We start from the raw sequence: 22,138 nt of genomic DNA, 5'->3' as shown, positions 1-22,138 counted from the left end.
GTGGTGGAATACTAATTGTCGGACAACATGCCTACTTCTGGCTTTAGGGGCTTTTGACTGGAGGCGTGCATAAAAATCTTGGCATTTTGAGCATTTCAATGGTCTGGAGGGTAAATGTCAGGGTATTTGATACGTGTACAGTAGTTTGCTGTACTTAAGTCGAAGTCCTAATATACAGTGGAATCAAAAGTCAAAGGAACAAATGTTCTGTAATTTCCTCTCAGGTTGTCTGGACCGATAGGATATTTGAGTGGCCCATCAAAGTTCAGGTTTGAAGACTTATTTCTCTGGATTCTTGGGTTTTATGGAAATATAAAGCATTCCCAAGGAAGCGACAATCCTCCCACTATCTGAATATTTAATAAGTTTAAGATCCCCTTAATATTCTAAGCATTTCCGGCCATCATACAGGGGAGTGCATTGGAAAACCATAATTTGTGCCATTCTGAATTTTTTTTGGGGAATGGGTGCACAAGTTAGGGTATTCACAACCTTCCTCTGAATCACTTTGGTCCCCCACTTCTGTGAAAATTTGGAGATCTCCAACTCTGCTAATAGTGGTTGGGACATTGTATCCATTAATGAGTGAGCCAGTCTGTCATGTAAGGGGAATTATGTATTATGGTCACCTATTATTTTTCACCGTTGTGAGAATTTCTCATCCCCAGAAAATCTTCCAAATTGGAGTCACTGTAGCTGCTGTATTTTTTGCTTCTGTTGTCAGTCGTCATAAACACATTGCTAATCCATTGGAAATGCAGCCCAAAAATCACCTCCATAATACTGAATCCTCTCACATCAAATCACCATTTTCTCGGTCCGGTTGTTTTATTTATTTATGGAGGTGTCAATGTCTATAGAATTGGGAATGAGTGATTGAGGATTTTTCTGGATTTTGATATTAGTTCTCTTAATTTTTCTGTGATTTGAATATTAGTAAGGCGCTCTGTGAGTCGTTAACGGAAAGGAAAGCATTGATATTTGAGTTTAATCGATGTGTTTTCCATTTTCTTTTTCTTGTGATCAACAGCCAGCTCTGGCATTAGCATCTCCAATTTTTACATCAAGGGCTGCATGTTTCCTTGCATGCATTGAGTTGTATAGCAGTAAAATCTCGAAATCAATTACATTTATGTGCCTAGCTTGATTAAATACAAAATATAAGAGTTATTCTTTTCCTTGTGTATTTACATGCTATAGACCCTTAGCCCTCTCTTTTTCTCCCTGAGTTAAAATGTTAGTAAGACCATTAATTTAAATGCTAGTACTTACATTAATCCATGTATTTTACCTCATGCATGTGCTACCAGCAACTTAATTAGAATTTGAAAATTATTAGTCCATACCTTGCAGCATTATCACTTTAAACTTTCTATTTCAAAAATAGTGAATTTGATCACGAGAGATTCTTCCGGTGAGTAATGTACGAAATTAATTTTAAAGAAATTCAGTTATTGAATAAATTTGATTCTAAATTGAAACTGAAAAGATGTTGGATCCAGAACCAGGTGATGTATGTACATGTACCTTTATCTCGTTGACAAGAGTTACATTTTGAAATATATTTTACGGGTGTCCGATACAGGAGGTAAACTTAGACCATGTGGGAATAGGGTAGTTCCCTTCATCAAAGAAAACGAAAGGTATTGATTGCGATTTGTTACCCACCATTGGTGTATTTATAATATACAAATTATTTGGTTTTAGAAATCCCAGTTTAGACGAATGTTAATGGTCAATTTTAACCTCATTTGAAAAAGGCCAGATTGGCGCCCATGCGATGCCACTCCACGTGAAGTCATAGGGACCTAGATCTATACGAGTAATCAGGAGTTTTACATCATCTGAGATTACCAATGCATGCATGAGGCACAGAGCTTAGGGAAACATCTCTTAATAATCGCCTATTAAAATTGGCTATGGTCGGAAAGTTTCCTTCGTTTGATAGGATATTAATAATTCTTATTGAAGCCAAGCGCTACCTGCTAGCAGGGTACTCTACGCTACGGCCATGCTCGTCAGCAAGCGGTCGTAGCAGCGTTCATAGCCTCGTACCCAGGTGGCCTCACACAGCAGTAGCCAGACATCACCCGGGCTTTTCCCAGCATTCATACTTAGCCGCCGCATTTTCGCACGCTTGAAATTTTTCACTTTTCATTAAATCAGGAAAAATAGATGTTATCATTTAAAAATCAGAAAGCATGAAATACGTATTTCAGGAGTAATAATCTTTTGATTCAGGCGATAAAAAAATAGGAATCCACCCTACAGGGTGATATATGCTAGAAAACATGTTTTTCTTAAATGTTCACTTTTATTTTGTTTGATGGTGGTATATTTCATTTTGTTTTAGCTTGTTGAGGAAGTATAGCATGAGTATCATGCGTGATGCAGTCGAATTTCTACATCATGAAGAGCACTTGGATTTTCCAGTCTTAAATGTTGAAATTGGAAAAAGCAAAGTGATCCATTGTTTTTTTTTTCAAACAATAAAAATAATCATAGCAAAACTGGAACAGTTGGATTTGATGATTCCTTAGATCCAGTCAAAGTTTTTTGTGATGTATATTTTTGTGTCGGGTAATCATGAGTTGTGGATGTTAATCTTTTCAATTTGTTATCTTGATCAGCTCCTCCCCCTGGCCCACCGGGAGGTGGTGGAGCCGGGGGTGGGCCACCAGTTGGTGCGCCTGGGGTGGGTGCTGGTGTTGGAGCAGGAGTGGGTGCCGGGGGTGGGCCACCAGTGGTGGTCGGTGGAGGTGGGGGTGCAGGTGTGGGGGTGCCACCCTTGGGACTTGTGCCTGCGCAACCGGGACAAGCACAGCAGCCACAGGCACCAAACCAGCCCCCTCAGCCTCCAGAGCTTCCAAGTAAGTTGTTGCCGCACCAGAGTTAGATCATATGGCCGTTTATATGCCAGCCAATCTGTGAAGAACTTAGATGCTGGGTGGGTATAGTGGGGTGAGGTTCCTCACAAAACAAATATAGCGACTTTTGCTTACATCAGGTGATTGTGTCAACATCAATTTGTTTTCGTCGACTTATTGAAATATGGAAAATTCTTTGTATGACTTCTTTTACACTCCGATTAACATCTACTGCAAACATTGGCCTTGGGGATGTAATTTCAATTAGCTTTTATGATCATGTAACAATCTTTCCTTTTATTTACTCTGGTTACTCTTTCATTGTAATTCATATACATAGGATTAGCATGAAAATCCCTTGAACATGGATTTTCTTCTTTATATTGTGGAAAGTACTAATACACTAACTGCCGATGGACTGGTTATTATCATTAGTACCTTCACGGAATAATATTACATCTTCAATGGCTTATGTCGACATCATGCAAATTGGAATTCACAAAACCCTTACTTTTTATTGGTGTCGTAAAATTAGGGCGACAAAGTACCCTAATGGTAAGAATGATCGTTGGCTTTCCCGGCGTATAGAATTGTGGAAGGTTACGCGGGATTTCCACCGGGTCAGGTTCTTCAACTCCATCTCGGCCGACGTTTCGATGGGCAAGTTGTCCATTGTCTTCAGGGCAATGTCGAAAGGCAAAGGGAAACGTCGGCCGAGATGGAGTTGGAGAACCTGACCTGGTGGAAATTCCGTGTAACCTTCCACTACCCTAATGGTATTTGAAGCAAACTGAAATAGTGCTTTGTAGAGGCAATATACATATGTGGATATAAAACATAAGCTACGTAGCGAATGGATTTCAGTGTATATGCAACTCTAAGTAAATATCAATCTTATAAAGGAAGAAAAATAATACCTTCCTTGTGTGATTACCATTATTTGAAGATGATAACTTCGTACTTCCCATCTAAACATTAGACGTTTTACTATGTTATCTCTGTTGCAATGGGCATAATTTATTTTGTTGGTTGGACTTCAGTTTGCAGTAGTATTTTGTCCTTAAACAACATCAAGGCCGGATGATGGGGGCCTTAAATCTCAGAACTTGAGCTTTTGTTGACAATGGTAATCAATGTCATGCCTTTAAGTATATTTGCAAATTATAATGCAAAGTGATTATTATAGTGATACTAACACATTAATTCTGCAGAACATTGACTGAGTACAATTTTAGCTATTTAATAAGGGTTAAGATGACAGATAAGTGAAGAACAGTAGAACTGGGAGATAAATGAATTTGAGAAATTTTTTGCGAGATGTGCACTGTTACATTGGGATAATTTTTAGTGTAGAGCTCTAAAAAGCTATAACATAACGAGGTTCTTTACATTATTGACTTGAAGCTAATCTTAGATTCTTTTATTTTAATTTGTGGTAGAGGGCAGTATGCAGTTGCAAAATTGTTTTATGATTAATCCAACATTTGTATTCAGACCAATTAAGGTGCCACCCAAGAATCAGTGTGTATAAAGCAGTTTGGGACTTCATTGCTAAGACTCAAGCTTGGTAGATTAATGTTAAACAGTCCATAAAATTCCAATAACTTGTTATTCTGTTCTAATGGCTTCAATGACTTGTGTCATTTCCAAGAGTTCCAAGGAAAGTTCCTTAGAAAGGCTGATTCAATACATCCAACATTCATGAAATTTGAGAGTTTCCAGGACAGCTAAGGATTCAAATCTGTAGAAATTTAGGGTTTATCACACCTCAGTACTTACTAAATAATTTATTTACTTAATTCTTCAACTGTGATTTTTTTCAGTGTTCACTTGTCCCAGGAGACCCAATTTAGGAAGAGAAGGAAGGCCGATTATGCTCAGAGCCAATCATTTTCAAATTTCAATGCCCAGAGGTTATGTTCATCATTATGATATTAATATACAACCTGACAAGTGTCCACGCAAAGTGAACAGGTAATATAAGTGTACTTATCTGTGTTATAAAGAATTAAGAAATGTAATGGTTGCTTGATATCTGATGTATTGGTGGAACAGAATTTGGTTAGATGATAATCATCCTTGTGTATTTTCCATGATTACCTTATTAATATTGTTTTTGATTTTCAGAGAAATCATTGAAACAATGGTGCATGCCTATACCAAGATATTTGGTACCTTGAAGCCAGTCTTTGATGGGAGGAACAATCTTTATACTCGAGACCCTCTTCCTATTGGAAATGATCGTGTTGATTTGGAGGTACGTAGTTGTAGGCTAATGCTAACTATGATACTGTGAGTATTGAACTTGGACAACAGGAACTTGAAAGCTCTAGATCCGAGGTAACCAGAAATTCTATGCAGTGGATTCTGGTTAATGGGGCCACCAGTTTTTTGGCACAACCGCTTGGTTGGTATAGATCGTGAAGAATAGAACCCAAAGGAAGAGTGTCCCAGTTTTCTCTACTTCACTGGGACAGCATGCCGCTTTATAGGACCATGTGTTGGCAACATCGACTCCTTACTCACAACGAAATTCAGATTTTTTTGCATCAGGATACCAATTTCTAAGATTGTCCTTCTTTAATTCTTTTTCTCATGGGTACTTATCCTTGTATTATTCTCATAGCTTTTATTGCTAGGTGGTAAAGGATCTGTATTCTGTTTTGGAAACTGGAGACCTCATTTAACATAGTGTCATTTTTCAGGGGAGAGGGCTCTTGTGGTCATAGTCCGGCGATAGATGATAGGCCAAAAGATTGTGTTTTAAGGATAGAAGGGTGTGGGCAATGAACATCAAGTAATAAACAATAAAATTTTTAATAATATTGATTGCAATGTGGACTTCTATATCACCAGTAAAAACTGGAGTTGATATTGTTGAAACCATATTATCTAGGCAGCAAAGTGATACTGAAGGTGAGGATAATGACAGAGATAAGTTCGTAACTTAGCGTAGCTGTGTGACATCGCTGGATGCAAGAAAGTTCATTGAGGGGTTATGACTCTTCTTCGTGTAAGAAGGCAACAAAGGTAGCCCAATTTCATCATTGGATGTATGTGCCGACTTTGTTCGTACAATGAGAATTAAGAGAATGCAGCAGAGTACATGTGACAAAGTCCTAGGACTAGGAGATAAGATTTGAACAATAAGCACTCTTATGTTTATTAGGATATGAAATATTTAGAGATCACATATTCTTATCTAAGGAACCATGAATTTTTCTTAAATAGGTATTTGTAAAAAGCATTCAGCATCGCCTGAGGCTGAGAAAAATATTTTCAAGCAAGACTAATAGAATTTTCAAAAAATTTTATAAATAAATTATTCTCACTGATCCATCAAATCAATTAATAGTTAAATAAACGTTTTGTGCATTGTAAACATTATTGAGTCTTCTTTCTCTCATTTCAACGTATGGTTATGCACTTATGGGATTCTTGGCCTGGTTGGGGAAGTTGCTTAATTGGGCAAAAGTGTGCCAGTCCTGTCCTCAATATGTTCCAATTATTCAGACTCCTAGGTAATAGAAATTTCTTCAAAATTACTGGTGTTTAAGATGAGCTTAAGTTGTACTTATTAAAGTGCTCAAAGAAGCTCAACTGGGTAATAATTGATCCAACATTATATAATTTACCCTCTGCTGTATAATAATAACAATGTATTGATTGAGGAACTTATGTTTGATACAGACTGATGAAATGTTGGAAAAGATCCTTTCTCATGAAATATTATATCTAATTTTAAATTGGGCTGAAATTCTCTGTTCTGTTTGCACAGTGTTTAGGGATTCTTGCAATTATTGGTAAAAGCATATTGTTTTGGTTCTATAAAATCACCCTTTATCTTTGGGGTGTAGTCATATTATTTTTTTGTACCATTATATTTGCAATTGGTTTTAACTATGTCAATTTTAGCTCTACACTAAATATTGAAGAATACATTTTTGAGTGATTCATTGTTAGGTAGTGTCATGGAATGTAGGAAATTGAGCTTGTTTTTTTTTAGTTTTCTAATGTTAACAATGAACTTATGGTCTATTAGGAACTAAGCTTAGAAGAAATTTTTTTAAATTTGGCCAATTATTCTGTTTTAACTATTGATCCCAAGTGTCCTCAAAATTTTTGGCAATGGCAAGGTGAATGAACTTGTTACTTGTTCCCCTGTAATGAAAGCTAGTCTTTTGGCTGACCTCCTGTATTTTTGGCCAATTAATTTTTTAATTCCTCTTTTGAAATATTCTCGTTCAAAAGTATCACGTTCTAGTATTTGTATACATAAGTGTATAAGTATTGCTTTCACTATTGTTGCAGTGGTACAAAATGAGACTCAATGAAGATCGATTTTTTTGTTGTGCAATTAATACTACTTCTTGAGGTGAAGTTCGCATTCCTAACATGCATATTTTTGTTTGTATCAGGTAACACTGCCAGGAGAGGGGAAAGACAGAGTTTTTCGAGTAATTATCAAATGGGTTGCTCAGGTGTCTCTTTTTGCTCTTGAAGAAGCTTTGGAGGGTCGCACCAGACAAATTCCATATGATGCTATACTGGTGAGTGTGCCCTATGCATAGTCGATATGCTGTAATTTTCTGGGTTTCGGTGAAGTAAAATTTTTCACAATTTGAGTATCAACTGTAACTTTTCTTCTTTTTCTTGTAGGCCCTTGATGTAGTGATGAGGCATTTACCTTCCATGACGTACACTCCTGTTGGTCGTTCTTTTTTCTCATCTCCTGATGGTTATTATCACCCTCTTGGTGGTGGAAGAGAAGTTTGGTTTGGGTTCCATCAATCAGTTCGACCGTCTCAATGGAAGATGATGCTCAATATTGACGGTATGCAGTTCTATACGTTTGTAATAGAATAGTTTTGAAACTAATGATTGAACCTGTAATTTCAGACTTAATTAAAAACTATGTTATGATGAAGGATAAATAACTTACCTTCTTCTGGGATCCGCAATCAATTTATATTTGGATTTTTTGTGTTATTGTTAACTTGGATGTATAATGTATCTTCTCTTCATCTTTTCTTAGTCTCGGCAACTGCATTCTACAAGGCCCAGCCAGTGATAGAATTCATGTGTGAAGTACTTGATATTCGAGACATACATGAACAGAGGAAACCCTTGACTGATTCTCAGCGTGTCAAATTTACTAAAGAAATCAAAGGTTTAAAAATTGAAATCACTCATTGTGGAACAATGAGGCGTAAATATCGTGTCTGTAATGTAACAAGGAGACCAGCACAAATGCAGTCGTAAGTTGAAATAACTTCTTTGGGTTAAGTTTGCTTTATGGTTTTATTTATTTTTTGTATTCTTCCAATATTTTTAAGTTGAATCAAATCTAGAATTTTATTTTAAAGAATCAGGAAAAATTTTATAAAATAATTTTCTTTTACTTTTCGTAATATTATAGCCACTCACTTTTTGCATGCTTTATCAGAGCTCATAATTCATCATATCTTTGGATTTGATATTGGTGGAAAAGGATACTCATCCATTGCAATTTTTTAAATAATAATGCTATCTAAAGAATAGTTAAAATGAGTAATGGTGAGAATTTTCATGGTTGGAAGGGAGTCAGCATTTAATAAACATTTCTTGGTCTAATGGTGCTTCCTTCTATTTTTTTATATTTTATGATGTTCTGCATGTGAAAATACATTAATATTATGTCTTTATTTAAATTTTGATAGATTCCCCCTGCAACTAGAAAATGGGCAAACAGTTGAATGCACAGTTGCCAAATATTTCTTGGATAAATATAAAATGAAGTTACGATATCCTCATTTGCCATGTTTGCAAGTTGGTCAAGAGCACAAGCACACATACCTGCCTCTTGAGGTGAGTTCAGTATTTGTTATGTGTAAAGGTTTTCATTGTTTAGTCTTATAAGACTATTATTTATTATAAATTGAAGATTTTAATTAGCATAAATGCAGGATTTTAAGAATTGAAGATTTGAAATAGCATTTATGCTATCTCAAATCTCTATGCTATCTTACCATCATCAATTTAAGAGTGAAAAATAATATGGGAAAAATAGTAGTCAGTATCTTGGTCACCTAAAAAATTTAAATACTTTTTGTTTAGCAATGAATCATTTCTGTGTTGAGTCATAGTGCCAGAACTTGTATTGATACATTTCATTCCTGAAAAACGGTTTGTAGTGAATTCTTGTGAAAGATGCCGTTCTTCAGTTGTATCAATTCCACTGGTTGTTACTCAATAATCAATCTGTTGCTCCTGTTTGCAGAAGTTTGGTTAGAATTGTTCTTTGCATTTCTTATGTGGCAGTAATGTCATCAAGTACTGAATGTATTTTCTGGATAACTCTGTGTTAATTTTCTCTAATAGCATTTTATTATGTTCCTAGGTTTGTAATATAGTAGCAGGGCAGAGATGTATCAAGAAGTTGACTGACATGCAAACATCAACAATGATCAAGGCAACTGCCAGATCAGCCCCAGATCGAGAAAGGGAAATTAACAACTTAGTTCGGAAAGCTGACTTCAATAATGATGCCTACGTGCAAGAGTTTGGGCTTACAATATCTAATTCTATGATGGAAGTTCGTGGTCGCGTCTTGCCTCCGCCTAAACTTCAGTATGGCGGACGGGTTAGTTCGCTCAGCGGACAGGTCTTTCAGTTTTTCTTATTTCTTTGTGCAGTTATTCGTACTACCATGTATGTTTGATTAGTTACTAACCTTTGGAGTTGGAATGTGTTTGTCTTGATTTATATAGAATCATATTTATCCCTTCTTCCAAGTTCAAGTAGTTGGATGTAAAAAATGGTCTTGGCCTTGATTTTTCAAGTTAATTTCTATAGAGTATTCGTGAACTTGTTCAACACTTGAGAGGCCCTCTTGTGTTGTTAATTTGAATAATTACATTTGCACTAGCTGATATTTTTGTTATTTCTCACCATTTTCTGATTGGTTGCCAGATTTTCAGCTGGCATTTCCTCTTCAATTGTACATTAACTTATTCACATAACATCTTACCTTAGCTTTAATTTTTTAAAATTGCCATTTTGTTGCAAATGTTTTCATTTGATTGAATAAGTAATTTCCTAGCTCCCTTTGAAGGTCCTTCAAGTAATTTCAATTTTAGTTTTTAATGAACTTTTTTTTGCTGGATTAATAATGTTCTATGATATAATATATGGGAAGTAATCCAACAGACAAATTGGAAATTTAAAAGATAAGATTCTTAGAAGAGGTAAACTTATGAGTTAGCACATTAGGTTATACTGATGACTGGAAAGATGTTTAATTGCTATTTTTTTACATTTACAAGAAGTAATTTTTTATTATCACAACCGATTTTGCTTTTCTTCTACGTTAAATTACATATGACGTGAGAAATTATTTCTGGATTTTATTGTTTTACTTAGCTTCTTAAATATTTGTATATTTTACAACATGTCTTGTCATGTCAATGTTACTATTTTTGCTACCTCATTTAATTGAACTTCTAAGAATTTTATCTGTTTCAAAGAAAACCTGTTGGCATTTTTAGTGCTTATCTTTCATTTTGCCCGTTGATATTTAGAAATTTCTTTTCTCCCTCATCAATTAATTGCAGATTATTTCTTTATCTAGAGGCATGAAAATGTTTGTCGGGTGTTTGTGGTTGAAATAGAGCTTTTTAAAAATTTGAAGAATTCACTGAATGGATAAGGTTTTGTGAAAATGGAATTATTCTGCTTTTAGAAATCACAATCCAAAGATAAGATCGTTTATAGCAATCTATCTTGCTTAGTATTAAGTGTAGTCAATTTAATATTTTCATTTTACTGTTAACACTCAATGAATTGCTTTTATCCTACATCTATAAGGTTCCATTCGGGAGACTTCAATGATTCTAAAAAAAACTGCAAATTCAGTTAGGCAAAGGAATGATTCGGTGAAGGCAATGCCCAGTTAGACAATTTTTTGTAGGTGTTGTACGAATTGACCTAAGTTCTCCCCAGCCAACACTGCTTAGTGATTCATGATGGCCTTGATTTAATTATAGAATTGTGTTCTAACAGTAGGAAAACTTGACCTCTCAATTCTTTATTTTGGCAGGCTTACTTAATGTAAAATCAGTACAAGTTTTTTTTTTTAAACCTTTTTATGACGAGGCTAATTATGGTTTCTGGTAGGACCTTATTCTAAAATGTTGTGCAATTCCCATGTCTCTTCCATAGTAAGACGTATCATTGAAGCCCATCACCTCCTCCAAAGTTTCTTTTGTGAGGAATATCTGTATTTATATATTTCACTTAACGAGAAAATGGATTTCTCTCAATTAGGAAAATTTATCATGCAAAATATACTTCGACAAGACTTGGATTCAAATCCATCAGTTTCAATTATTAGTGATACCTGAAAATCAATTGGAACTTCATAATTAGCTGTTAATTATTACTTCTATATAAAAACCTCCCTCTTGCAAAATTTCATGAGAACCTCCGTATTTCGAAGTCATGACTTCTGTCCCTGGACTTTCTCATGCACATTGCATTCAAAATCCTCCTGTAATGGATCCTTTTCAAGAGCTTAACCCTTTCGAGACGGCGGAGTTTTCGTCTTAGCATGACTGCTGTACTGAGCCCCAAGAGACTTCTTTCTCGTGGTATGGAGCATTTTTGGAGGACATTCGTTAAGAAGGGTCTCGCGGAACCTTTTTTGACCCCTTCCCGCATCAATATTTACGAATTTAATGCAGCAACAATTTCCATGTTGATGTTTATTCAGAACTCGAGATAAAAGTTAATATCTATCCTAGAATTTTGTTTAAAAATTGTAAACGCAGCTCAAAGACAAAGAATTCAATTCTTAGTTTATATTTCTTGAGAAAAGAACAAATATTTATTTTGAAAACTGACTGGATAAACAATTGCATGACCGCGGTCCCTTTCTGCTAAGAGAGGTAATAAAAGACGAGGGGTCAGGGTACCTGCTCCCAGATTCCGAGGGTAAAGCCTAAACCTCGCAGTGTTGGGTCCTGAAACAAAGACGTCGTACCCCCGCGAGCATCATAAAGGGGGGAGAGGTAGAAAACGTATATATACGGCATTCGTTCTCTTGGTCAGGAAAATCTCAGACGCAAATATACGGCTTTCGTCTCCCGGGTCAAGAAACGTCCACAGGAATATATTTGTCTTTAATAGGGAAAAGGTTAACACAGTCCATGAGTGGTCCTTAACCATGAAAGTGGCATCTCTGTGATGAATTTTCTTTCAAATTTTCAAAGATCTTAAACTGTGATGAAGCATGTGTTGATGGTTGTAGACTTGGTATTGGTATCTTGAACCCTCTTTGTATAGTGTGCTAATGCTCTTTCCCCCACTCTCCGACCCTCGGGTGGGGTGGGGATATCTCATATTCTGGGTGAATGGCAATAGACCAAGCAGCAGGCATTACCCAATCAAGGTGTTTGGGATATGAGAGGGAAGCAGTTCTTCACCGGAGTGGAGATTCGTGTTTGGGCTATTGCTTGCTTTGCACCTCAGAGAACTGTTCGGGAGGATGCTCTCAGGTATGTAATTGTTTCTTCATTTTATTGATGTATAATCTAAAAATCAGTATCAATTCTAATTATGAATATTCAACATCTTCCCAGGAATTTCACTCAGCAGTTGCAGAAAATTAGCAATGATGCAGGGATGCCAATTATTGGCCAGCCATGTTTCTGTGAGTAATTTCTTTGTTTTAATGTGGTACTGCATATAGTGTGAGTTTCACTTGAGTAATAATTATTTCTCAACATAACCTAATGATAATTATTTCAATGCTCCACTTATTAAGGCATATTGAAATCATTATTGTAATGCAAAGTATATTTTCTTTTCACAAGCAACTGCAGGAATACAAAATAGTCAAATGTCTATTATTTTTGAAATTGCTTCAATTAATTCAAATTTTTAGGACTATTCTTAGTGAACAACAAATTGAAAATAATCTTTAAATGAATGAATTTTACCCTTTCCTTAATAAAATTTTGTGCAGGCTATTAATTTCCGTGTCCTTGAAGATTGCATGATATTTTTATGTTTGACTATGATTTCATTAAATTTCACGTCTTGTTAGTGTGTGTTAAAATGTCTTAACCTGGATCCACCCAAAATATTTTTTTTTTGAGATTAACAATTGATATTCTAGGGGAATGCCAAGGGTCTCATTTTTATTATATTCTGAAAATATTACATTGATCGGTTGTGTAGTTTCCGAGATACAGGCTGTGGCATAATAGGGTAGTTTCCTTCATCAAAGGAAACGAAAGGCATTGATTGCGATTTGTTACCCACCATTAGTGTATTCATAATATACAAGGTATTTGTTTTAGAAATCCCAGTTCAGACGAATGGCAATGGTCAATTTTAACCGCATTTGAAGAATTGATTGGCGCCCATGCGATTCCACTCCACGTGACGTCACAGGGACCTAGTTTCTATACAAGTAGGTAGGAGTTTTACATCGTCTGAGGTTACCAATGCATGCATGAGGCACAGAGCTCAGGGAAACATGTCTTAATAATCACCTATTAAAACTGGCTAAGGTCGGAAAGTTTTCTTCGTTTGATAAGGTATTAACATTCCTTATTTAAGCCAAGCGCTACCAGCTAGCATGGTACTCTGCTACCTGCTAGCATCCTGCATCGTATCAGCGCTCTGAGCCTCGCCCCAAGGTCACCTCATTTGCGGTAGCGGGAACCAGAACAATGTCACACGGAGTTTTCCCGGCATTCATACTTACCCGTCGCGTTTTCGTGCGCTTGATAATTTTCACTTTTCATTTAATCGCAAAAAATAGATATTGTCATTTTAAAATCTAAAAGCGTGAAATATGTACTCCAGGAGTAATAATCTTTCAATTTAGGCAATAAAAAAATAATAGGAAACCACCCTATTGTCACATGGGGTGGATCTGTTGTCTTTTGGTGCAAGGTAATATTTCCCCAGATAAGGCAAATGTTTTTCGCATTTGTGTTACAGAGTTCATTTAAATGATAAAAATCACTAACAAAACATTTATTTTGCTCATATTATTATTTATGTTCACTACTGTCAAGCTTTTGTTCACATTTAAAGGAAATTATTGAATATTTAGCAATAATTTTCAGTGTTTCATTGTCTGCAATTCATAAATTTTTCGATGCAAGGTGTGACGTTCTAAAAGTGTTTAAATTTTCTAGATTTTCAAATGTTATTTCACATATGTGGGGTATATTTAAATTTATAACGTTCATATCATAAATACACAGTGCTTTTATAATATAAACTTGTCAAATACACACTAAGAAAAATTATTTCAAATTTATGTAAAGTTTTCGTCAGGAGTGTTATGAAATTATAGAACCTTGAATTGACGCAATCAATGGATTTGTTGAAGGTACATTCAAATAATATTTTTGCATGGCGAATAGGTAAAACAGTTGAAAACGCATTTCCCCAATTTTGGAAAATATATAGAATAAATGCATATTTGAAAAATATTCTCACGTCACATCAAAGTGTTATTTAGCAAAAAATTGAATGAAATATGAATCAAATTGTTTCAAATAAACTAAAGAATGATTTAGAGTTGAATGAAGGCTTATACAGTGGAACCCCGATTTATCGTTCCTGTATTCATCGTTTTCCCGCATTCATCGTTCGCTGCTCCTGGTCCCAAATTAAGTTCCATAAAGACAATATAATTTTTTCCTGCATCTATCGCTCCCCGAAGTATCGTTTTCTCGCATTGATCGTTTGAAGATTGCGGTCCTGTCGAATAATTTTCCCGCATTCATCGTTTGATAAAAATGAGACGAAGTGTTTACAATGTTATTTATGGCTAATAACAACAGACACATAGTTTGAATCTTCCCCAGGAGATTGAAATGCGATAGGGAGAAGCAGAGTGCCGTGGGATAGTTACATTAGCGCATTTCCCAAGATCCGGTATCCCCCTCCATTCAGCACTCGCCTCCCCCCGGTTGAAGCTTTCCTCTTCTCCGAAGTAAAAAAAGGTCCCAGCTCGAGCAGGGATCGTATTACGACGACCTTAGCTTCAAAAGAAAATATCAAGTTACTCGAGAACAGAAGAAACCTTTTTCACGCCTCCCCCTTTCTCGACTGCTGACTTTTTTTTAGCCGACTCGCTTCAAAGATCCCCTTCTTCTGGAGGTCAACCGCTGCATGAATCACCAATTAGCCTAAAAGGTGTCTAAAAATGAATTTCGGTAATTGGTATTATGATTTTATTAGATTGAGATATTAGTGATGTGCACGTAATTCAGTAAAGAATGATACTAAACACGACGTATTTCTAACGTTATTTAACCATTTTAAGCAAGGAAATTGTTGGAATAATACGATGGTGATTTCTGGCGAATATCGATATCCTCGCAGCTGATAGTGAGCTTCATGGCAGTTGATACGATTTTTTTTCTAAAGCAGGGCATCTGGCTACAATTTATGAGTTATGCTACAAGTCTGAGCTGCTAACAAAGCGATGTCTTCTCAGGATATTTTGTTTCTCTCTACTAGCAATCTGAATTCATCTGCTCATCTAGAGCTACGCTACTTATTGTTAGAAATGAGTGGGTAAGTTGCCTTCTCTATAGGATAAAAAATTTCATTGCGCAGTCATATGGTCATGCTTCACCCTCTGCAGTAAGCTCTGCTTACGCCGTACGCGATAGCATTAGTGCCGAACTTCACCTCGTACGAGTGGTTCCGTACTTTCCAGGGTGGGTTGACTTAAAACTAGCGAGTGTTTTCCGCTTGGGTGCAATGGAGTCCAGTTTCATTTTTATTAGTTTTATTCTTATTCGTCTTCAGACCATGGCCCTTCCGAAGACACAAGTGAGAACTTTAAAAGATGGACTGAAAATAATTAATGATGAAGAAAAGAATCCGGGCTAGAAATACGTGAATATTGCAGAACACCTCGGTATATCCGGTAGCACATGACGGCAGGGGTGGGGGTAGAGCGAGATCCCTGGTGAAAACAAGAAGTGGGATGAAGCCGAGGATCAGGTGGGCGTGCCGCTGACGATTAACGCCACATTGCCTCAATCATATTAAAAATTTAATTGCTAGAAAGGAACATTTCAAATAATAAACTATTTTTGGCCTTCTTGTTCCATCCTATAACCAATCACTGCGACAGCGAAATCAGTTGTTTGAGGCATAACACGCACATTTCTCTCGTAAATACGTGTACTTGAAATGGCATTTGATTGATAAGAATTTTTACATCAGACAGAAATTCTTAATAGCAGTGAAAATTCCGAGTGGAGTGCAAACATTTTTTAGCTAGGCGGCTTGTTCCTTTAGGATATTTGAAAGAGGGATAAGTCGAATCAACAATATGACCTAAGTGTTTCGATAAAGTAATAATATTCCCGTAATCAGCTAAAATCTTGTTTGAATCCATTAATGAATATCATAATTCGCAAAAATCCAGCGTTTCCTGGGACATAGGCAACCCGTACAAACATTCCCGCATCAATCGTTTTCCCGCATTCATCGTTTTTTTCATCCATCCCCCTGAAAAACGACAGATCGAGGTTCCACTGAACATACTATTTTGAGTGGTAATCAGAAAAGCAATATTTGTCCATATTACATGTATCGCATGCAGTGCGGTTGATGGAAGCGCAATATTCTTCAGCACGGCTACGCTATCTTTTACTTAGTATAACAGGGAACTAAATGATCATTAACATTGTAACATATTTCATTGCCTGCCTCTGATGAAAATGAAGTAGTGTGGCTTCTTGGTTTCACACCGATATATAGCCAGTTATGTTTGCTCTATTACACGCCTGAACTCGTATTTGTGACATGAAAGGACCAGATTTCCGCTTGTGAACAGCTATATTAAAAAGCCAAGAAAAAATACTCCACCACCAACACCACCAAAACGGATTCACTTCCCACAATTTGTCTTTCATCTTGGGCATCATATTGTCTGCACAGTGAAGGTATCTACTTATCACAAGGAACCTATTCTTTCACTAGGCTACGGTAATCATTGAGTTGTGAACATCCCCAGAATCTTCCCAGGAGCATAGTTTGGATGGAAACCTGTTACAACCTCATAACAGTAAAATTCATCTCCTCTTTTGTGATGCTAGGAGATGAAAAAAATGACGTAGTGTAATTATCTGATTCTGCCTTGAGGAAAATAGAATTTCACCCGAAAAAAACTATTACAAAAATTTCTACAAATGATTTTTCCCTCAATTCAGGAAGATCTGTTTCAGGGAATAACCAATTTCTTACAAAAAGACCTTCCTGTCGCAAATAGGCTTCTTCTCTTTTTACTTTTTTCTGTTGGAGAAGTGATTTAGGCTTCGTTGACTTCGAATCCTTTTTCTTATGTGTAATTGGTACCGAAAATCTTTCGGACTTCTCTTGAAATTCTTAAGAATTATCATTATCAAGCCACAAAACAAACTCCACTCTTGCCCGAGGTTGTCTTCCCGTTCAATATTCCACAAGTACACCAGCCTGGTCATCTGCAATGTTCTCATCGGAGGCAACTGCTGCTTCTGGCGGCTCAAGGTATATTGAGTACACTTCGTCAAAGTCTTCATTTTCCGGGAGCTCTTTGGCTTCACGCAGTGTAATATCTCTGAACTATCGATATCACTAAGAGTAAAAATTTTGATTCAAATGTTATTACCGGAATAAAAGTTAATGAATGCAAATTTATCGATTAATTGATAAATAATAAATCTTTTGGTGTGAAAATGAAGGTAAAAAACGTTGAAATTGCAATAAATTCTGACTAGAGCATAAAATTCGCAACTTTGAATAGCATAGGGATCCGCCCAATGTGACATTTATGTCACGGTACCATTTATCAGAGAATATTACAGATGGAAAGCAATACCAAACATATTAATGTATTATTAATAATTTTGCATCATTATGTGGATATGTACCAAAAATTGTCGCTGTAGCGCATACAGTTAATGAAAAAATTAAATACTTACACAAAGCGAACAACCATTTTTAGTGTCTAGGGTAGGCGCCTAAGCACCAGGGGTGCTTAAAGGATAGGTCTTCACTCTCACTTGACAGTTCTTACCTTGAATTGAATCACTTAGCTTCCTCTTTCTAATAAAGTATAAAACACAACAATGTACCGTGCCAGAGCGATGCAAGTGCCACTATAGATGAGCGATACAGGGTGTGACATTTTTGTTACATTGGGCGGATCCAGGTTAAGTCATTGTCCACACATGTAGAATGATTTGCCAAAATGATTAGAACTGTACCATGTGAAGGTAATGTGTGACATGTAATTATGCTTGTTGATCATTAATGGTAATTTTTTGTTTTAATAGGTAAATATGCAACTGGTCCTGATCAAGTGGAGCCAATGTTCCGGTATTTAAAAACTACTTTTCCTGGCTTGCAGCTCGTTGTGGTTGTGTTACCTGGTAAAACACCTGTCTATGGTGAGTACTGAATAAATTTGTGATGTGAATATGGTTTTTAAAGAAAGTGTCAAAGTTTGAAGTGCGAAGGCAGTGGGAGTTCTTTCAAAAGGATATGAATCTGTAGTTAATGGAATAATGACTGTAGGCAGTGGCGTAACAATGGGGGGGGGGGGGTCATGTAGGCTCAGTTGGTACTCTGTGAAGCTCTTTTTCCTTGCCAATAGGGGCTAGCCAGGTGTTAAAGGTTATATTAATGGTCAAGCCTAGAATTATTATATATTAAAAATTATTAAAACTATTGTCTAGTTTTGATATATATTAACTGCATCCGTTTAAAGTTAATGATCATTTATTGATGATGTAAGATGTATTTCCAGGCATCTTATTTTTCAAAAATGTTCCCTTTCCTGGGAGAGGGTCACCGCTCTAGGCCCTCCTATCCCCCACCCCCAAAGCATGTTCCTAGTTTTGGCCCTGGCAGTTGGTTATTTGAAATTTGTTAAATTTGAGCAGTATGGCTAATTAATTGTGAAAGTGAAGTGGTTAAAGAGAAATCACGATTGAAGAATATGTAAGTAAAGTGTTTTATTTTTGTTTTAGTTGTCCATGATGGGAAAACTTGAGCATTGTTGGAAAGATAGATCAATAAACTGAGAAAAAGTGAATTTGAGACAATTTCTTGATTGAATATCAGATAAGTAGGTGCTGAAGAAATAAACTTAATTAAATTTCATAAGAGATTACTAGAGGGGACTTGCTGGAAATAAGTTATTTTCTTGAATCTAGTTTTTATTGGATAAAAATTTAACTTCCAGAAAATGTTCTCAAATATGTTAAGTATTTTTCCGTGCTCATCCGTAGTGGAACAACGATCTTTGCTAATAGCATTGTTAACTTTTTCCACAATTTCATCCTTAGTGAACTAGGATCTCTCCCACTACTGTCCACAAGTAAATGTCTTCCTGATTTAAATTCATGAACCCCTTCATCTCACTATTGACTAATGCATTACTCCCAATCTATACACGTAAGCAAGTATCAGATGAATTTAAACCAATTTGAAACCATAACCATTATGAAATTGAATCACTCCGCTCACAACAATTCAAGATTGAACAGGCACCAAGGTGATAGTGTGAGACCTCAAGGGCTCCATTTCATGTCTTTCTTTGACTGTTTTTGATGCTACTGCAAGCCTTCCAATCCTCATTCAATATGGAAGTTTCCTCACTTTTGTACTATGTTACCACATTTAGCAAAAAATTGCCCTAACAATTTGCAGGCCGAAACAACTAATTTTATGGATTACCCTCTTAGAATTATATTACATTATTTCAGGTGTAGCACCTAATTATTGATAATGAAAATAAAATTTTATGTAACATATTATAAGCGTGGTAGACTTGAATACCCCAATATTATACTGTTGTGTGAGGCTAATTTCTGCTTCTTTTTTTTTACATAGCTGAAGTAAAGAGAGTTGGTGACACGGTTCTTGGAATGGCCACACAATGTGTTCAAGCAAAGAATGTCAACAAGACTTCACCTCAGACCCTTTCCAATTTATGTTTAAAAATTAATGTTAAACTTGGTGGCATTAATAGTATATTAGTTCCCAGCATACGACCAAAGGTGAGTTCAATAATTCTTCCTTTGGAATGAATTTTCTTTTTAATGCTTTTAGAATGGTAAAGATCATATTTCAGAATCATTTACTTATTATTCACTTTCTTAGGTATTTAATGAGCCAGTAATTTTCCTTGGTGCTGATGTCACCCATCCACCTGCTGGCGATAATAAAAAGCCCTCTATTGCTGCTGTTGTTGGGTCCATGGATGCTCACCCATCACGTTATGCAGCTACTGTAAGGGTGCAGCAGCATCGACAAGAAATCATCCAAGAGCTCAGCTCAATGGTCAGGTAGGTGCAGTTGTGGATGACACAGTTTCATGGTTCATTGTTGTACACAATCCTAGATAGCGTGGCCTTTTATAAATACGTTAAAAATTTAATATGTGAAGTTAATGAGAAATTAAAACACAATAAATACTACTGTAGTAATAAGTCATTCTTTTTTAATTAATTGTTAAACTTTTCATTTTCAGAGAACTGTTAATCATGTTTTACAAAAGTACTGGTGGCTATAAACCACATAGGATAATATTGTATAGAGATGGTGTATCTGAAGGACAGTTTCTTCACGTAAGTGGTATTTTTCTTTCTTGTTTGAAATTTATTTGATGAATGTTTCTCTTATAGATTGAGTATCACAAATAGACCTCAAAGGAATTTAGAATCTGTCATTGATATAAATTTGCTCAAGTATTTTTGTTATGTCAACTCTTTATTGATTTAAAAATTTTTTCAAATGCTGGATGTGTATTTTTTCTGTCAATCATTAATCTATTTCATTCCTAATTGTTCCATTCTCATTTTTATATAGAGTAGATGGAGGACAGGTGTTTTTAACCTCATGCGGTCAAACTTAGGTGCCAGATATAAATTCCTTATTGTCCATATTCTCTCCCAGCTCTCTTACATATTCTATCTTGCAAGTCTCCTCAATAGGTATATGTTTGGTGGTGTTAGGACATCAGTTATTACCCTGTACAAGAAAGTTTAAAAAATCAGGTCTTCATGGTGAGAAGTTTGAATGAGTTTGATGTTACATTTATCAAAGGGAGGAAACACATTCTTACACCTATCGATTCAAGAGAATATTTTTAATCTTGTTTTCTTTTGTTGGACTTAGAAATATATTGTAGTTTAAAAATGGTTTTCTTTCTGACGTTTAAAGGTACATGCTCTAATTCCGCGAAATATAAGCAGAGTTAAATTTCAGTCCATATGTTTTGTTAAAAGATCAATCAGGAGGTTATATGAGAGGAATATTTCCTAATTCATTTGATTTTCAAAATTTTAAAGGATTGTTTAATTAAAAAGTTATATGGCCACCTCAATTTTTTTGAAATTGAACACTTAATGCTGTGAAAGTGAAGTGTTGCATATATGGGCTCAGTTGGTACTCAGTGAAGCTCTTTTTTCCTTGCCAATAGGGGCTAGCCAGGAGTAAATGGTTATATTAATGGTCAAGCCTATAATTGTCATAAATTTATTTGTATGTTTCGACTTTTCCCGTACAGGTATTACAACATGAATTGACAGCCATTAGAGAGGCATGTATAAAGCTGGAAGGAGACTACAAACCTGGTATTACATTTATTGTTGTTCAAAAGAGGCATCATACTCGACTCTTCTGTGCTGACAAGAAGGAGCAGAGTGGTAAATCTGGTAACATTCCTGCAGGCACAACAGTTGATGTTGGCATCACTCATCCTACAGAATTTGATTTTTACTTGTGCAGTCACCAAGGAATTCAGGTATTCATGCTATTAGAAATGTGTTACTGTTGTATATCATTATAGACTCATAATTATATTCCTCCAGGCCTTCTTGCTGAAGGTTTTCTTTTTATTTTTCCAATAGTTCAGTATGTAATTTTTTAAATATCTTCGTGAAAGAATTCTTAAGTAGAATGTTTTGATCTCAGTACTTTAAATAATTCTGTGATTCTCGTTCTCAGGGAACCAGCAGGCCAAGTCACTACCATGTGCTATGGGATGACAACCACTTTGATGCTGATGAACTTCAGTGCTTAACATACCAACTATGTCATACTTACGTGAGGTGTACTCGTTCAGTCTCAATTCCTGCCCCAGCTTACTATGCTCACTTAGTAGCTTTCAGGGCTCGTTACCACCTTGTTGAGAAGGAGCATGACAGGTTTGTAATCGTGCATTCAATTTTAAACTGTTTAGTCTCTTTATGTCAATTTAG

At 35.9% G+C, this 22,138-nt stretch overlaps 1 protein-coding gene across 3 annotated transcripts in view; it reads left to right on the top strand.

Annotated features, from left to right (window-relative positions):
- LOC124154300 (protein argonaute-2) overlaps nt 1-22,138 on the top strand; it is a 37,539-nt gene that overhangs the window by 10,542 nt on the left and 4,859 nt on the right. For all 3 annotated transcript variants that reach the window (XM_046527935.1, XM_046527937.1, XM_046527936.1), the window contains 16 exons: nt 2,631-2,870; nt 4,691-4,841; nt 4,995-5,124; nt 7,286-7,417; nt 7,527-7,701; nt 7,903-8,125; nt 8,567-8,714; nt 9,247-9,510; nt 12,267-12,400; nt 12,485-12,555; nt 18,206-18,319; nt 19,767-19,933; nt 20,037-20,221; nt 20,407-20,503; nt 21,445-21,681; nt 21,885-22,084. In XM_046527935.1, coding sequence (XP_046383891.1) covers nt 2,631-2,870; nt 4,691-4,841; nt 4,995-5,124; nt 7,286-7,417; nt 7,527-7,701; nt 7,903-8,125; nt 8,567-8,714; nt 9,247-9,510; nt 12,267-12,400; nt 12,485-12,555; nt 18,206-18,319; nt 19,767-19,933; nt 20,037-20,221; nt 20,407-20,503; nt 21,445-21,681; nt 21,885-22,084 — 2,668 coding nt within the window. The remainder of the gene's footprint in view (nt 1-2,630; nt 2,871-4,690; nt 4,842-4,994; nt 5,125-7,285; nt 7,418-7,526; nt 7,702-7,902; nt 8,126-8,566; nt 8,715-9,246; nt 9,511-12,266; nt 12,401-12,484; nt 12,556-18,205; nt 18,320-19,766; nt 19,934-20,036; nt 20,222-20,406; nt 20,504-21,444; nt 21,682-21,884; nt 22,085-22,138) is intronic.

The sequence above is a fragment of the Ischnura elegans genome, chromosome 2 (assembly GCF_921293095.1).
Source record: "Ischnura elegans chromosome 2, ioIscEleg1.1, whole genome shotgun sequence".
In the NCBI taxonomy this organism is placed as follows: domain Eukaryota; kingdom Metazoa; phylum Arthropoda; class Insecta; order Odonata; family Coenagrionidae; genus Ischnura; species Ischnura elegans.
Note: the sequence above shows the minus strand (reverse complement) of the source record. Positions and strands in the feature narration are given on the sequence as shown.